Genomic DNA, 15,464 nt, shown 5'->3' with positions numbered 1-15,464 from the left:
ACCATGTTAATTCAGGTATGAGCCCCGTGTGCGCAATGGCTACTAAAAAGGCTCTGCAAAGGGATTCATCCCTTTATGTCCACACTGAGTCCCACTGATTCAGAGTGCCCTATCAGATCCCTCTGCATGAGGAGGGACTATCTGTGATCATGTATCCTAATGTGAGCCACTCAAGGAAGACAGAATGTTATTTACAACACCAAAATAAATGCCATTCCTCTAGGTGGTGAGCAATATTTCACATTCATAACCACATTAATAAATCGAAAGAATAGAATAGATCAGATTGCTGTTAGAAAACATAAAAAGTTTATTTTTACATTCACATAAAAACAGATGAAAATTCTGCAGTCACACACATGAACACATCAACAGAGCACTTGCAAAGGCACTGCCCTCTGAACAGCAACACGTCTTGCAGAACTGAAATTGCAGCTGGCGAGATGGAACTTTTGGTCTGTTTGCTGTTGCTGTAACCCGTTTGCCCAGTTCACAGCCCTGTGACGTCACTCAAGCCAAAGGGAGTTGTGCTGGAATAAGGAGTGCAGAGTTGGCTTGACAGAAGTTTAATGCAAAAAGGGGCAGACTTTTGCAGAAGTCTGACTGAATTTTACACCCGTTTACACCAAAGCCTGCCCTTACTCTGACTTAGGTACCATCTCTAAGTGAATTTTAGCCCTTTGAGTTGCAGAACAGCGCTGTTGCGGTTGGGCTGGTTACTTCTGTTGCATAACCAGCTTCATTGTAATGCATCCCCAGGACGGGGACATGACCCCTGCCCTTGTGGCGTTAGCTCTGAAAATACAAGCTAAGTATAAATCTCCTTACCTCTTTTCGTAATGGTAACTTACAAAGCACAGTAACACGCATGACAAACTGACAGTTTTTCACGACAGTGGAGCGTCCCAGGGCTTCTAAATATTAGAACCCAGCTCCCAAACATTACTGCAGTTCACTCTCTGTTATTCTCTGCATATTGAGCCCATGAAACAAGGTGGAATCAAATACTGACATACAGAGAATACTGACTCTCTGGGTATATAGAACCAGCATTGGTTGTAACATTTCTAGTGTAGCATTTGCCGGTTGCAGCTCCTGGCTCATAATGTGAGACGTAAAGCAAAACAAACCGTTGCCAGCCCTATGTGCAGCTTCATGCATTTGAATGCAAATTACCAAATCCACCTTAAAATGGTGGGTAATAATCTAAACTATCCTCCGCAACCCTAACCAGTCAGTGAGTTAATCCCTGACCAAGGCTGAAGGATAAGACACTGTGGCCTGATTTTCAAAGGTGCTGAGCTCCTGCAGCTCCCGTGGACTTCAAGGACCACTGTGGATGCCCCAGCAGCTCTGAAAGTCAGGTGATTAAATGGCTAGTAGCAGTTAAAAGTTAAGTTCTATTAGAACCAAAGCATTTCATTCCAAATACTGTTTTTCCTTATGATAGTGAGCTAAGTTTAAACTGAGGTCAGGTTGATCAGAGTCTGTTGTTTGTTACATCATCTGCTGGTGTTTCCTAGAGAATTCAAGGTTTTGAATGTAAACCCGGCACCCCCAAATTTCATTTCATGTAAAAGCTGACCAAAAAGCCTTTTCAGGAAAGAAAAAGCCCTCTGTTTTAGCTATGATTAATTGGCTATTTTAAGGCTTGAGAGCTCTGATTCTAGAGAACAGGTTAGTTCCCTTTCTGAATTACAGAACAGAGACCATGCCTACAGATGTTTAGCTCAGAGAGTAGGGCCCTGATTCAGCAAAGCCATTAAGCATGTGCTTAACCTTAAGCACATAGGTATAAATGCTTTGCTGGATTTGGGGCCTAGAACTCCTGATTAGACAGACCCTGACTTCAGCGGAATTACACCAGGGATGAGTATGACTCATTATCTACTCCCTCAAGAGTATTTCCTGAAATATAAGTTTTCGTATTTCCAAGCTAAGTGTAAAAATAGCACAATCATACAAAGTACAAATATCAAACAATAAATAATAGTTTAAAAATGACATTGCTTTTTCCTATTTAAAAAAAGAAGACATCTGTAAATGTAAACATTGAGGTATTGGAGGTAATAAATACTTAATATGGTAGGTATAATATGTTTTTTAAAGGACTGTATTAATACTGTTCAGCCATAACCCTTGGCCCAAACCATAAGATTATTCTATGTCTCGTGTTTGGAGAGTCTAACGTTACTTTTATAAAACAGCAGTTTCCTTGTTGTGAAAGATGCAGAACTTTTTTGGGTTTCACTTTCCCATCTTCATCATCAAGTATTCTTCAATGTAGTTAATGAATATGTCAAATTCTCCCATTGCCTTATAGATTCCTTTCTCTTGTAACTAGGGGAAGGGGAGGAGCAGAGAAAATAAATTACTTAATATCAATTAATTTACACATTAGTAATTCAGTGTCAAATAAATCACGAGATAATTTAAGTTAAAGCATGTTAAGCCTAGATGCACCGTTCATAGAGCGCATGGAAATGTTACTCAGATTCTCATTAAACCACAAATGTTGAATCACAGCTAACTCACAAGTGATGGGAGAATTGATATGTAGTTTGCAAGCAGTTGATTAAGCAAATCTGAATTGCTTTATTTAGAGATGTAGCTCTTATGATATATTTCTGTTCTCTGATTGGCTGAATGTAACTTTTAGGATCTGTTTCCAATGGGAATGCTTGTGATTAGGAATTCAAAATTGGCTTCCCACAATGATCCTGCTTGACTTGTTTAAAATACTTTCATTTGACAGAATATTCAAGGACAAGAAACAGAAGTAATGCAAACACACTCAAAGCAAACTATGGTTTTGAAAAAAACCATAAACTTCTGCAGATTTTTTTAATGCAACATTTGTCCAGCTGCAATAGGAATCATAATACCAGCTTTTGGACAATGTGAACTGATAGACTCATTCCTAACTCATTTGTGGTTGTATAATATACCATACAGATACTTGTTTAGATAATTTGTACACATTATAATTCTGTCTGCAATTTAAGCTGTTTTCCTGAAGTTGCTCTGGGTAGTGCAGTTACTGTATCTATCTGACCCAGCCCCATTGCATAGTCATGCACTTACTGAGTGCCCCAAAATCTTTAGTGTATTTATTCTGGCAAAACAATGGTGGGGTAGGGATGTGCTCTTATTCCCATTGTTCAGACAGGGAATCAAGGCACAGAGAATGCCCTGTAGTAGAGCAGGAACTGGAACCCGTGTCTCCAAAATCCCAGGCGGGGCTATCTTTTAACTGTTTTAGAGTCGACATGTCCTTTGCTTTAGCATTGGTGTTAGCCAAACCTGAGAAGGTTGAGAGTCCAGGTTCAGTTTGGCTCACCAGCCATCACTTTTGATACTTCTGTGACCCTCATCCGAAAAATCTAACTCTCTTGAATGTGAAAAAGTGTGTGTGTGTGTAGAGGGGGTGTAGTATGGAGCTCAAATGGACCATTGTTATGGTGTTGCAGCATTTCTGGTCCCAGTCCAGGCCAGAAATGCAAAAGCAAATGATCCTTGTAAAAAAAAGCCTGGTTTCAGTAGTGGGCCAGGTTTCAGGGGCTGGTTAGCAATTGGACGGGAGAGTTACCTTATCGTATGTTTCCTTGATCTGCTTTAAGGTTTGGCTCCTCTTCTCGCAGGTGAAGAATCTGTGCTGTGGAGGAAAGCAACCAGGGATTTTTAACAAAACAGCCTTCCTTTACGGTACAGCTCTGGATGGGTGAGAGACAGGCTGCTGCAGCCCAGGTGTGTGCTAGGGAAACTATGATTGAGTCCTTTACCCCCACTCCTCCTGCCACAGTAGCCCCTCAGCTCCCCAGCCCCACTCTCCTACAAGGTTGTGCTTTCCCCCTTTTTACCAGCTTTCCTCTCCCCTCATCCATTTCCCTCACTTCTTTCAAAATTCCACCCATCTTCCCCATGTCAGTCACATGTGCCCTTCAAAACTAAGCCTTTGTGATAGATATAAATGAAATCCATTCACAGATATTTATTCTCAGGGGGACTAGCCCAGTGGCCCCCTTGCTAGGATGTTAGATCCTTTCCCCGTCCCCTCAGCCGTCATTTGTCTTTTACATTGTGAGCTCTCTGGAGCAGGAACTTCGGCTACTTTTTACCATGGCCTACCCAAAGATGGCTGGATCCATTCTGGGACCTCCAGATGCTACCCCTGTGCAGATACCCATAGCCATTATGTTCGAGGAGTTCTCGTAACCAGCTCAGCAAACAGCCTGTGTGATGTTCTCTCAGGGAGGGTTCACCCTCCTCTTTGCTGAATTGCTTGCTCACTGACTGAGTCATTTCACAACCAGATGACAGAGTCAGGACACCACCGCCAGGCAGTTCCAGGAGCTGAGGCTGCATTCAGCTTTCATTCTGCCGCCCCAGCCTGTGAGAGCAGCTCCTTTCAGGTAAGGGCTTCAGATGAACCCTTTTAAATTAATCTTTGATCAGTGTTTATTACAGGGCTGCGGGCTGGCCTTTAAAAATAAATAAATATTTCTAAAACTTTACAACTGAATCTTGATGATACAAATCATAGATTCCTAGATAGCAGGGGCCTGAAGGGACTGCTTGGGTCACCCAGTCTCTGCAGTCTCTCTCTGTGTGTGTATCTATCTCTGGTCTATATGTGGTGAAACCTTCCCCATGATGAGTAAAATTCTGCCTCCCTTTTCTGTAATGACCAGGACGTCAGTCCTCAGAATCCAGCTGGACTGAATTTTTAATGGGCCTGTCGCTGTCCTATCTACCCTGACATCAATGGCCAAGCTCCAATCAACCTCAGTGGTGCAGGATCAGACTGAAGGTGACTTGGCAAAACCTTTGTAGGCCTCCTCCCTTATAACACCACCCTGAGCTTCTTGTTGAGTCCCGGCACCAATGGATTTGCAGACCCCTCTCTTCACAGTTGGCCGGTACTGCAGCCCCTCAGCCCCTGTGGCAAAGAACTTTTAAGAAGCTCTCCATCAAGAAGCTGCAGAGGTTTCATGCTGCAGCTTTGCTTGGGATACGTATATTGATATCCGCTTGTGCTCAGCTCCCTGGGAACTTGGCAAGTGATCTGCGAAAGGAAGCTCCAACACTTACACAGCGCTTCAGTGTCTGCCTCAGGTCCAGCAGCATGTTGCCAATCGAGCCCACGCTCCGCTTGATGTGTTTGCTGCTGTTGATCGCCTTCGGTAAGACTTCATCCAGGTAAAATCGGATCATGTCTGACACTGACTGGCAGCCCAAATAACCCTGGCGGAAGAGGAGTGAGTTGCGTTAATGACACGCCACCGCAACTGGAGGACACGGCATAAGCAGCTGTCAGATTCAGTCGTCATCACTGGCCAGAGGTTTGGTTCTATGGGTTCTGCTGTGCACCTTACAGAGTGCTTTCCACAGTGCTGTACTGCCATCCTATGAGGTTGGTAAATAAGCACTATTATCCCTGCTTTACAGATGGAGAAACTGAGGTGGAGAGAGGTGAAGCTATTTGCCCAAGCCCACAGACAGCAACAGCATCCTGGAAATCTGGAGTTCTGACTCCCAGTCCTGTGCTCTGACCACTAGACCACACCAAGCTCGAAAACAGAAGGAGAGCAATCTCAAAGGGAGTGACTATCTCAGACAGATGTTAGACAGGCAAAGATACAAAGAAATCAGTTTCATAGGTATGATATTCTTATACTACTACCAGTTTTAAAAACACCCTAAACTTGGTATAGTATTTCCAGCTGCCTCTGTTAGAATGGCATTAGCTTAGAATTAGATTCACAGTGCACAGCAAAGTTCTCACCTTAAAATCTTCCAGTAAATCCTCCTTTAGCAATAAGATGTCAAGTTCATCGTCTTTGGCTTGCTGTAAAAGTATGCAATGGAAGTGTCAGTTGTATCAAGGTAGGCAGCCTACAATATCTTCATTGCTACTGTGTAAAAGTACTTCAGTTCATCAAACTGTCTGGTTTGCCTGAGTGCGTGTGTTGTCGTCTTAAGGCAAAGATTGGAAATAAAAGCATCTGAGCATACAGAAGGGGTGTGTGTGTGTGTGTGTAATAACATTCAAGTGCTGATACTGTCCCACATGCCTGTGCAATTAGTTTGAAGTCAAAAGAAGACAGAGAAAAATGAAATCACATATGTGGGTGATTTATTTGACACGTTTAATTTTTTTAGCCTGCCTTTCAAACCCTGCTTACTTTCTTCTGACTTCAGATAGTGTGCATATAACAGCACCCAAAATTACTGTGATATATAATAACAGGTCTATTAAGGAACTACGTGATCCTGTTACCAGCACTTCACTCAGAGACTTGTAGCAAACTTTGATTTAAAGTCTTAAATCCTATATACCTACCAACTGTCATGTTAATTTGGCTGATAATACAAACACAATGCCATTATTCAGTGATTTAACCTAGAGGGATGACATCTCAATTTTTTATATCATTAGTACATAATGCCATTGATTTTATAGTGCAAGTTAGATACATTTAAGGCAATATTGGTACGAATACAATTACGAATGCTATGCATCCCTTTTTGCATGATTACTTTGCTTAGCTGTCAGCAAGACCATTCTAATACATCTCCCACCACAAAGATTTAATGCTACCCTGGCAATCTATCCACAGACCGCATTCCCATGCAGGAGAGGGAAATGGGCAGTAAATTCTCTAGACACAGAATAACTTCTTTCTGGCTTTGGTTGTATCTTAATGTTTGTTTTTTAACACAACTTGAAAGCTATAGTGAAATATTTCCATCTCATCCATCGTTAACTTGCAATGGAGTTGCACCCACTTACACCAGCATTGAATTTATCCCCGTCAGTAAAGGAATAACTTTCAATGCAATGTCAAAAAAATTAAAATGCCTTAAAATTCATTGTGAAAGCAGTTGATCTTCCTGTAATTGCGTCTGGATAACAAAAAAATCTTTGCACATTTTCTCTCCCCTTAGCAAGTGATGAAACTAAACTATTTATTTCGCCTGCAGCAGCAAACACAAAACACAGTGTGCCTGCATCTAAACCTTTTCTGCCCAAAGGAACCTGTCTCCTGTGTGTGGGTATGCCAAGTCACTGAAAGTGCAAAAGCAGTAGACAGAAGGCGACAGGCTTTGACAGGTGTCATACTCACAAAATAATCTTTAATTTCACCAAATGCAATCCGCAGGTCTTTGAGCCGAAGGGGCAGGAGATTGGCGAGATGTGTGCAGCTTTCTTCAGAGAGCTGGCAGCTGGCATGTTTGATGCTGGCAATCAGGGCTAGGAAAATGAGTGCTGTGAGAAGTTTCATTTCTCAGCTGAGTTTCTTTCTTGTGGTCCAGTTATTAGTTCAATTTCACAAGAGGCAAAAAGCCAGATCTGAATGCCTTCACCTTGATGGCGCTCCTGATTTTATACTCTCCAGACATGCTCTCAATTTCCTTTCCCATTTCCTGGGGACTAATATTGGGGTTTTAAGACATTCATTAAAACCAAAGGTCACAAGAGTTTCCCGTAAGAGGCTTCCTGTGCTCTGGCCCCCCTCCCCTTTCCACACCCCATCAAATCGTTTGTGTTAGACGCTGCATTTTTTTTACGTAGCTTGTTTCTTGTAAATTTGAATGTGGCTAAAGAATTTGAACATGAAAAGGTGCGGTATGGAGGACACTTCTGCATTCTCATGGGTATTTTCTATTTTTACATGAAAGACCTGTGTGGGGAGGGGGAAGTATTTCCATTTTTAAATCTCTGTAATGCATTTACCTAATTTAGAATTTTTCTAGGTCATCACCACCAAGCAAATGTCATTTTAATGGCTTTGAGCCTTTTGAACAGGGAAATATTCACCCCTTATCACCAAGAAGTATGAATTCCCATTTCCGGGTCCTTTCAATGTGGAAAATAATCCTTTTATCAATAAACAAATAAAAGTTCTTATGAGGAAATAACAAATAAAGTCTTACCTAGGGTTTATGGAAATCCATACAGAGCAATTAAAAAACCCCCTTCGGACTTTTTCCATAGGAAAAAGTATGTTAGCACTCATGATCTGGCTAAATTCCAATATTTGTAGTAATTGCAACCTGCTAAAACTCCATTTCAGCATTCAGATATGCTACCCAGTTTGTTTCAAATGAACAGAGTATTCTTTATAGTAACCTTCTTCACTTTGCACCATCTTTTGTGCAGCATTGCTGTGCACTGTTAAATAGCTGCCACATTCTCTTCCAGGGCATTGAATGGCAGGGGTGTCTGGAATAACTCCTGTGTCTTTATTACACATATGCAGACAATCTACAACAATATTCTCCTCTTGGATTCAGCTAGGCCGGGGGGGGGGGCAAACTTTTTGACCCGAGGGCCACATCTGGGTGGGGAAATCGCTTGCAGGGGGTTGGGGTGCGGGGGTGGAGTGTCGGGTATGGGAGCGGGGGCGGTGTGCAGGAAGGGGCTCAGGGCAAGGGGTTGGGGCAGAGGAGGGATGCAGCGTGTATGAGGGGCTCAGGGAAGGGGGTTAGGGTGCAGGAGGGGTGTGGAGTGCAGAGGGGACTCGGGAGGGGGTTGGGGTGCAGGAAGTGGCAGGGGGCTCAGGACAGGGAGTTGGGGTGCAGGCAGGGGGCTCAGGACAGGGGGTTGGGGTGCAGGGTGCAGAAGGGGTTCAGGCTCCAGCCCTGCGCCGTTTAACTAGAGCGGCTCTGGGGTGGCAGCGGCGTGCACCGGAGCCAGGGCAGGCTCCCTGCCGGCCCCGGCCCCACGCCGTGCCACGCCACGCCGTGCCGCACCGCACCGCACCACTCTGGGAAGTGGCCAGCACCTCATCCCTGCACGGCTCCTGGGGGGGGCAGAGGGCTCCGCCTGTTTCCCTCACCTGTGGGTACCTCCCCAGAAGCTCCCATTGGCTGCGGTAACCTGTTCCTGGCCAATGGGAACTTTGGGGGAGGTACCCACAGGCAAGATCAGTGTGCAGAGCTCTCTGCCCCCCCACCCTCAGGGGCTGCAGGGACGTGGTGTGGCCACTTCCCAGAGTGGCACGGCACCACGGGGGTGGCAATCCCGGGGGCTGGATCCAAAGCCCCGAGGGGCCGGATCCAGCCCGCGGGCCGTAGTTTGCACCACCCCTAAGCTAGGTCCTTGGTGTATGCTCAGATACCACAGTGATGTGCAATTTATAAATATGTGTAATAGTAATTTTAGCAGTATTAACATCATGGGAGTTTAGGGTGTGATCCCATGCCTACTGAAGTCAATGGAAGTCTTCCTATTGTCTTCAAATCAATATGGAAGTGGCTCTGATTCCTAATCTTCAGATACAATTCCCAAATTCTATATAAGCACAGCATTTGTAAGGAAGAACTGCAGTGTGGGTCACTGAAGAGAATTTGATTAAAGTTTAAGAGCTTCTGGGTGAAAGAGGCTTATAAATACCAACTATTCCCATTAATCTTTTAAAATTTTTCATAGTTTTCCCTTTTCTGCTCATTTAAAATACGGATGTTCCTCATACCTTTAGGCTATTTCATTTTCAGCCACCTCATTTTTAGTTTCTTTATTGCTTTTCGCACAAAGAATGAAGCCATTGAACCTGTATAACTTTGACATCTTCCAGACTTTCAAGCAAAACCTGTAGGAGGTAAGTGTGACGGGTTTGATCACAGAAACCCCCTTGAGACTGCCACCTGATGTGCTGAGACTACCCCTGAGCCCATTTCCCCTGGCAGCTTGGGACTTCAGAACCCTGCCTGGCTGTGCCAGACACGCCAGCCTGCTACAAAGACAGACCCAGGTCTGAACTACATCCCCCAATGCTGCAGGCTTAACTGAAAACAGCTTAAGAAGTGTTTCTGTCTTCAACACCCAGGTGTCCAGTTTCCAATGGGGTCCAATCCCCAAATAAATCCATTTTACCCTGTATAAAGCTTATACAGGGTAAACTCATAAATTGTTCATCCTCTATAACACTGATAAAGAGATATGCACAGTTGTTTGCCCCCACAGGTATTAATACATACCCTAGGTTAATTAATAAGTAAAAAGTGATTTTATTAAATATAAAAAGTAGGATTTAAGTGGTTCTAAGTAATAACAGACAGAGCAAAGTGTATTATCAAGCAAAATAAAATAAAACACACAAGTCTAAACCTAATACAGTAAGAAAGTGATTACAGACGAAATCTCACCCTCAGAGATGTTCCAGTAAGCTTCTTTTACAGACTAGCCTCCTTCCAGTCTGGGTCCAGCAATCGCTCTCACCCCTGTGGTTACTGGCCTTTGTTCCAGTTTCTTTCAAGTAGCCTCTCCACCCCAAAGGATATCTCTTGAGCCAGCTGAAGACAAAATGGAAAGGTTTCCAGGGGCTTAAATAGACTTCCTTTTGTGGGTGGAAACCCCTTCTCCTCTCCTATGCAGAATCCAGCTCCAAGATAGAATGTTGGAGTCACATGGGCAAGTCACATGTCCATGCATGACTCAGTTCCTTACAAGCCAGGCCACATTCCCAGGAAAGCTCAGATGTGTATTGGCGTCTCATAGTTTATTGTTAGCTTAAGTGTTTCTTGATTGGACACTTACTGAGAATAGTCTTTTCTCAGGAAGCTGACCAACTGCATCACTGAGGCTACTTAAAATTAAACAAGTACGCAGCCAATATTCATAACTTCGAATACAAAAATGATACATGCATACAAACAGGATGAATTACATGCAGAAGAACATAAGCTTTGCAAAGATATGTTACACGGCATATCTAGCATAAATCTATTCCAGTTATGTCATCTTTACACTCATAAGCATATTTCCATAAAGCATTATGGGGTGCAACCTCACAGTATGTGCAGGTTATTTGAGATGGGTCTGGACCAGAAGCCTGGTTATGAATACCCTCCAACTTTGGAGTTGAATAAGTCAACCTCTAACTGAGACAGCTGAGGAAGAAACTTACCCTAACAGCAGGCTATTTCAGAATTATCCACTTCTAATTTTCTTTTCACCTTCCTCTGAAGTATCTGATTCTGGCCTGTGTCTGAGGCAGGATATTGGATTAGATGGACCATGGGTCTGATCCAGTATGGCAATACTTATGTTCCTATTTTTATAGTGTGGGCCAGTCACTAATATATACCGTTACCCTAGCTGCATTATATCTGTAATATACAGACAGAGGTAGTCAAGTAAATGTGTGATTAGACTTCAGGAATACCATGTAGCAGGTCATGCAGGATCTGTTGTAGATGCCACCCACAAATGTATGTTTTTTCCTTCTAGTTAACTTTATTTCTTTGACATTTAAAGACAACTCCTCCTTCACCTTTAAAGCCACTGCTCTGTGTTGTTTTAAATTTATCACTCAAAGCATATAGGACTTATGCAAATACTTTAATCTCAGAAGCTTTTAGGAAACTAGTTTAATGAGACAAGAACAAATGAGGGGAACAAACTGGTAAGAACCTACCAGTTTTTGGTCTCTTTTTTTTTTTCAGGGATATGTAAATAATGTCTGCGAAGTTCAAGGGAACTGAAGAACAAATAAAGAGCTGCTCACTGCTTTGAATGGATCTGCAGAGGAAGAAGTTGACATGACAGGAACACCTGCCTGCTACAGGAGTTCTTACACCTTCCTCTGAAGTATCTGGTGCTGGCCGCTGTCAGAGATGGGATACTGAGCTGGGTGAACCATAGGTCTGACCCAGTCTGGCAATTCAAATGCTGTTTCAATCAACAGTAAAAAAAGAAAGAAAGTTTGCAAAATTAAGAAACATAGGGCCAAACCGATCCCTGCTATAACTCTATGAAGTCAATGAGTTATACCAGGGATACTTTAAGCCTATAGAGCCTTATTTTCAGGACATCCAGATTGTACATTTGGATCATCCTCACTTTGGTAAGTAATTGTCCAATTTGTGCACTTATATTTTTATCTAAGTGACCAAGTATAGGATTTGGATATCCGATGGAAGGCCCTCCTAGTACAATACCTCATCTGATTTCTGTACTCTAAGATATGGCTTGACATCCCAGGAAAAATACATTTGAATAAATTCACATGATCAGAATAAATGGAGACTCTGTTGGTTTTATAAAAATGATTTTATTTGGGGGTTAGAATTTTGGCTCATGGTATTTTGTTTTAATTCAGTAAAGCTCTAGATCTGTAAAGGACATTTGATGGTAGTCTTGCATTTACTTTTGCTAAGGTGCAACTATTGGGCTCCTGGCTAGCTGCCAATGTGGCTATTCGAGGGTCGCACATTTTGAGCATCCCAGGCACTGGAGACATGTTTCTCATTTCCACCAACATAACAACAGCACTTAGAGCACTTTTCACCCGAGGCTCTCAAAGAGCTTTACAAAGGAAGACAAAGTATAATTATTGCCATTTCACATGTGGGGAAACTGAGGCACAGAGCGAGGCAGCGTCTTGCCTAAGGTCACCCAGACAGTCAGTGGCTGAGCCGAGAATAGTATCAATCCACTCTTAATAGTTCGGGAGCCGTTGTAGGTAAAGTGTCCAGATTATCCAAATCATCATTGTTGTGGTTGCTTCCAAAGGCCACAGTCACAAGATTCATCTCCCGTTCCACTGTGTGCCATACAGACACAGAGATGAATATGGCTCCTTCGGTTGGAAAGCTTCCAATATAAGGCTACAATCCAGCACAGGGGAGAAGTCATGTTGACTTCAATGGGGCTCCCTGCAGGTACAGAGGACTGCCCGCAAGGCGCTCATGGCAGGGATAAATATAACCCATGGCTTCTTTCATTGCAAACAGTCACACACTTACCTTCAAAACAGCTCAGAGACCAGAACTGCCAACACCACTGGGCTCCAGATTAACAGCACTGCAACTGTGGTGCTGCTAATGGGTGGCACCTTTGGTATTAGGGATTGTGGGGTTGTCTTATTCTAACCGGACCAGCTTCATAGATGGGCTGTAAGGAACCACATTTGTTTGTTATGATTGAGCTGGTACCCAAGTGTTTTCTCATCAGGCAGCTGCATCTGTGGGACCAACTGGGCATATGTGTCATGGAAGCCTGTGCTTTAGCACTAAGGTGTGGGGTTAAAATGCATTGATAGCTGTGTGTATTTGCATTTCTGGCTTGCTTTAGTCCTGGTTGGCTTCCTGGAAATGGACACCCTTACAATAACCTTACACCGGCGACTCCGTGCTGGCTGTACGAACTGGGGTGTAATGGCATCACATCGTGAAAATTATCACAGTGGCAGTTAGAAAAATAACCATTTCGGTGCTGAAGATATTTCCTCTGACACTTCTTTCCGTTTCCGCTTTCCTACCAGGACGTGTCTCTCTTTGTTATTGTTTTTTTTTTTTTTTGGTTGGGTTTTTTGTTTTTTGCTGAGTCATTGCAAGAAAGGTTCTGACAACTATTTTGAGCATCTTGTATTTGTATTCAGGAAAGAGAAAGTAGACATAACCTTAACATCTGTTTTTTGTTTTTTAAGGGCAGGTGTTGTTTTGAAGCAATTTGCTATTTTCAACCTGTAGTCCACAGACCCCAGGGGGACTGCAGACTATGCCTAAGATTTCCAAAGGGATCCGCAGCTCCATTTGAAATTTTTTAGGGGTCTGCAAATGAAAAAAGGTTGAAAACCACTGTGTTACTGAGCCCTGACTCATCGCATGACCTTGGGTAAGTCACTTCATCTCTCTGTTCTACAGTTCTCTATGAAGCGCAATTAGTTTGTGCTGGAAAACCCCTTTGAGAGACTAAATCAAAGATGATGGAGAAGTCCAAAGAATTATTAATGAGAAGTATTATATATGAAGGTTAATATCTGTGCAATTCAGGGAGATTCATATGAAGGAAGCAGATTGGTTGTTGGCCCCAGGGCATGACTGACTAGGAATGAAACAGAGAATTGGAAGATTGCCAATTTCCCCTCTAATGGAGATGATACCTATGCCTGTGGGTTTTTTTGAATGGGTGACACACTTTCAAAAGACAAGAGCAGGGGCGTTTCTAATGAATCATTGCCCTGGACATTGGACATAATCTGAATCATCTCTTAGGTCAGTCATGGTCTGACGTAGCCAGAGACAGACGAAATGAGGAAGCTGACGAGGAGAGAGAAATGACCAGCATCTAAGATGTTGCCTACAGGAGAGAGCTTTTTGAACTGATTCATTAAACCAATGTAGCCCCCCTGTGTGGATACTCATATTTCAGTCTGAGTAGCTTACTTAGGGATGGCTTAAACCTGTTCCCAATCAACTGAAGCTAAACCACACAGGAGTGTGTGGGAATTAACACCAGTTTATTGAATCAATTTAAATTTACACCTTAAGTTAAACAGTGCAGCTTTCTGATTTAGACAATGTCTCAGGGCTGGTTTATATGCAAAACTTACACTGAAATGAATGGCTGGTTTGGTGCAAGTCTGGGTGTGGGCAGTCTTGCAGAATAAGTGTCCACACAGATACTTGCACCAAAATAACAAAAAGGCATGAATTAAAAATGATTTAGTTATTTCAGTGGAAGCTCTAACTATATGCATCCTCTGTCAAATACAGCCTTCTCTGCCCCGGAGAGTCTCCCGTATCCAGGTACGGTTAGCCTCAGATCATGAGCCCCAGAGGAAGTAGTTGGCCTATTTATTTTTCTTTAGTAGTTTCTTTGTGCAGCATTATCTAGAGATGGGACCTTGAGCAGGTCTGAATCCCAATTCTGCACCATTTAAACCAACAAAGAGATTTACCTTTGACTTCAATGGGAACAGGATTAAGCCTCTTAATGGGTATGTAAAGGGCAGAGGTAGATCTCAGCTGGTGTAAATTGTTACCGTTCCACTGAAATCAGTGGAGCTGTGTCTGATTACGCCAGTTGAAGATCTACCCCCAGTTACGGTTGACCTCTAATTGCTCCAGATTTACACTGTTGGAACGAAGAGCAGCATTTGGCCTCTTGTACAAAGATTGCAGGACGAGCCTGTGCTTTGTCCATTCCATAAAGGAAACTAGCTCCTCTGTGTGAAATGCTGCTTTTTGTGTTTACCTGGGTTTCCGTTTTGCAAAGCCTTGCATTTGAGACCTTGAGTGTGCAGTTTCACTCTGACTTGCTCTTGCCTAGTGCTATGGAAACACATTCACTGCGCACTACTACGTGGTGGTTGAATGAATGAATGAATGTCCAGGGATGTGGGTGTATCTCTAAATCTTTAGGAAATAGATTTAACATTTGCCAACAAGACAGTTTCAGGAAGGAAAGAATGTTACTGAAAAGTCATTCATGCACTTCTGCTCCATTTCCCACAATCTTCTAAGAACTTTCCTGTGCATAGGTGATATGCTACAACCGAGCGATATTGCTCCCTGCAGCATGCATTGCAAAATACTGCCATTAGGGAAACAGTATACCCCTGCAGTACATCATGTACGGTCCTGCACACCTGAGGAATGCAGCACAGGAATAAATGCTGTAGCCTTGCAGTATACAACCGGAGAAATTGCACCCAAGTACTATCTTGAATAAA

General features: G+C 43.0%; 1 protein-coding gene and 1 long non-coding RNA gene across 3 annotated transcripts; one reads left to right on the top strand and one right to left on the bottom strand.

Moving 5' to 3' along the window:
• Positions 1–288: 288 nt before the first annotated feature.
• On the bottom strand, positions 289–7,453 carry IL10 (interleukin 10). The gene is made up of 5 exons (XM_027827508.3): positions 7,128–7,453; positions 5,786–5,848; positions 5,092–5,244; positions 3,590–3,655; positions 289–2,340 (listed from the first exon to the last, which is right to left on the bottom strand). The coding sequence occupies exons 1-5, from the start codon at positions 7,284–7,286 to the stop codon at positions 2,248–2,250; spliced, it is 534 nt and encodes a 177-aa protein (XP_027683309.1). The 5' UTR covers positions 7,287–7,453; the 3' UTR covers positions 289–2,247.
• Positions 4,161–12,475, top strand: LOC122463496. Of its 2 annotated transcripts, none has more exons than XR_006286922.1 (3): positions 4,161–4,412; positions 4,692–5,660; positions 11,452–12,475. It is a non-coding gene; the product is annotated as an uncharacterized LOC122463496 (long non-coding RNA). The 2 variants fall into 2 exon arrangements; XR_006286923.1 differs by lacking the exon at positions 11,452–12,475 and adding an exon at positions 9,542–9,676.
• Positions 12,476–15,464: the final 2,989 nt, after the last annotated feature.

This window comes from Chelonia mydas, chromosome 21, assembly GCF_015237465.2.
Source record: "Chelonia mydas isolate rCheMyd1 chromosome 21, rCheMyd1.pri.v2, whole genome shotgun sequence".
NCBI classification, from domain to species: Eukaryota; Metazoa; Chordata; order Testudines; family Cheloniidae; genus Chelonia; species Chelonia mydas.
The sequence above is the reverse complement of the archived record's forward strand: the minus strand, read 5'-3'. Positions and strand labels throughout refer to the sequence as shown.

What these genes read in the sequence shown, in the direction of transcription:
- IL10 (XM_027827508.3), bottom strand. Translation starts at nt 7,286, where the DNA reads ATGAAACTTCTCACAGCACTCATTTTCCTAGCCCTGATTGCCAGCATC. An exon ending in GGCAGACACTGAAGCGCTGT is followed by an intron (nt 3,656 to 5,091) that starts GTAAGTGTTGGA and finishes TTTCCTCCACAG; the next exon opens with CACAGATTCTTCACCTGCGA. An exon ending in TCAAGGAAACATACGATAAG is followed by an intron (nt 2,341 to 3,589) that starts GTAACTCTCCCG and finishes CCCTTCCCCTAG; the next exon opens with TTACAAGAGAAAGGAATCTA.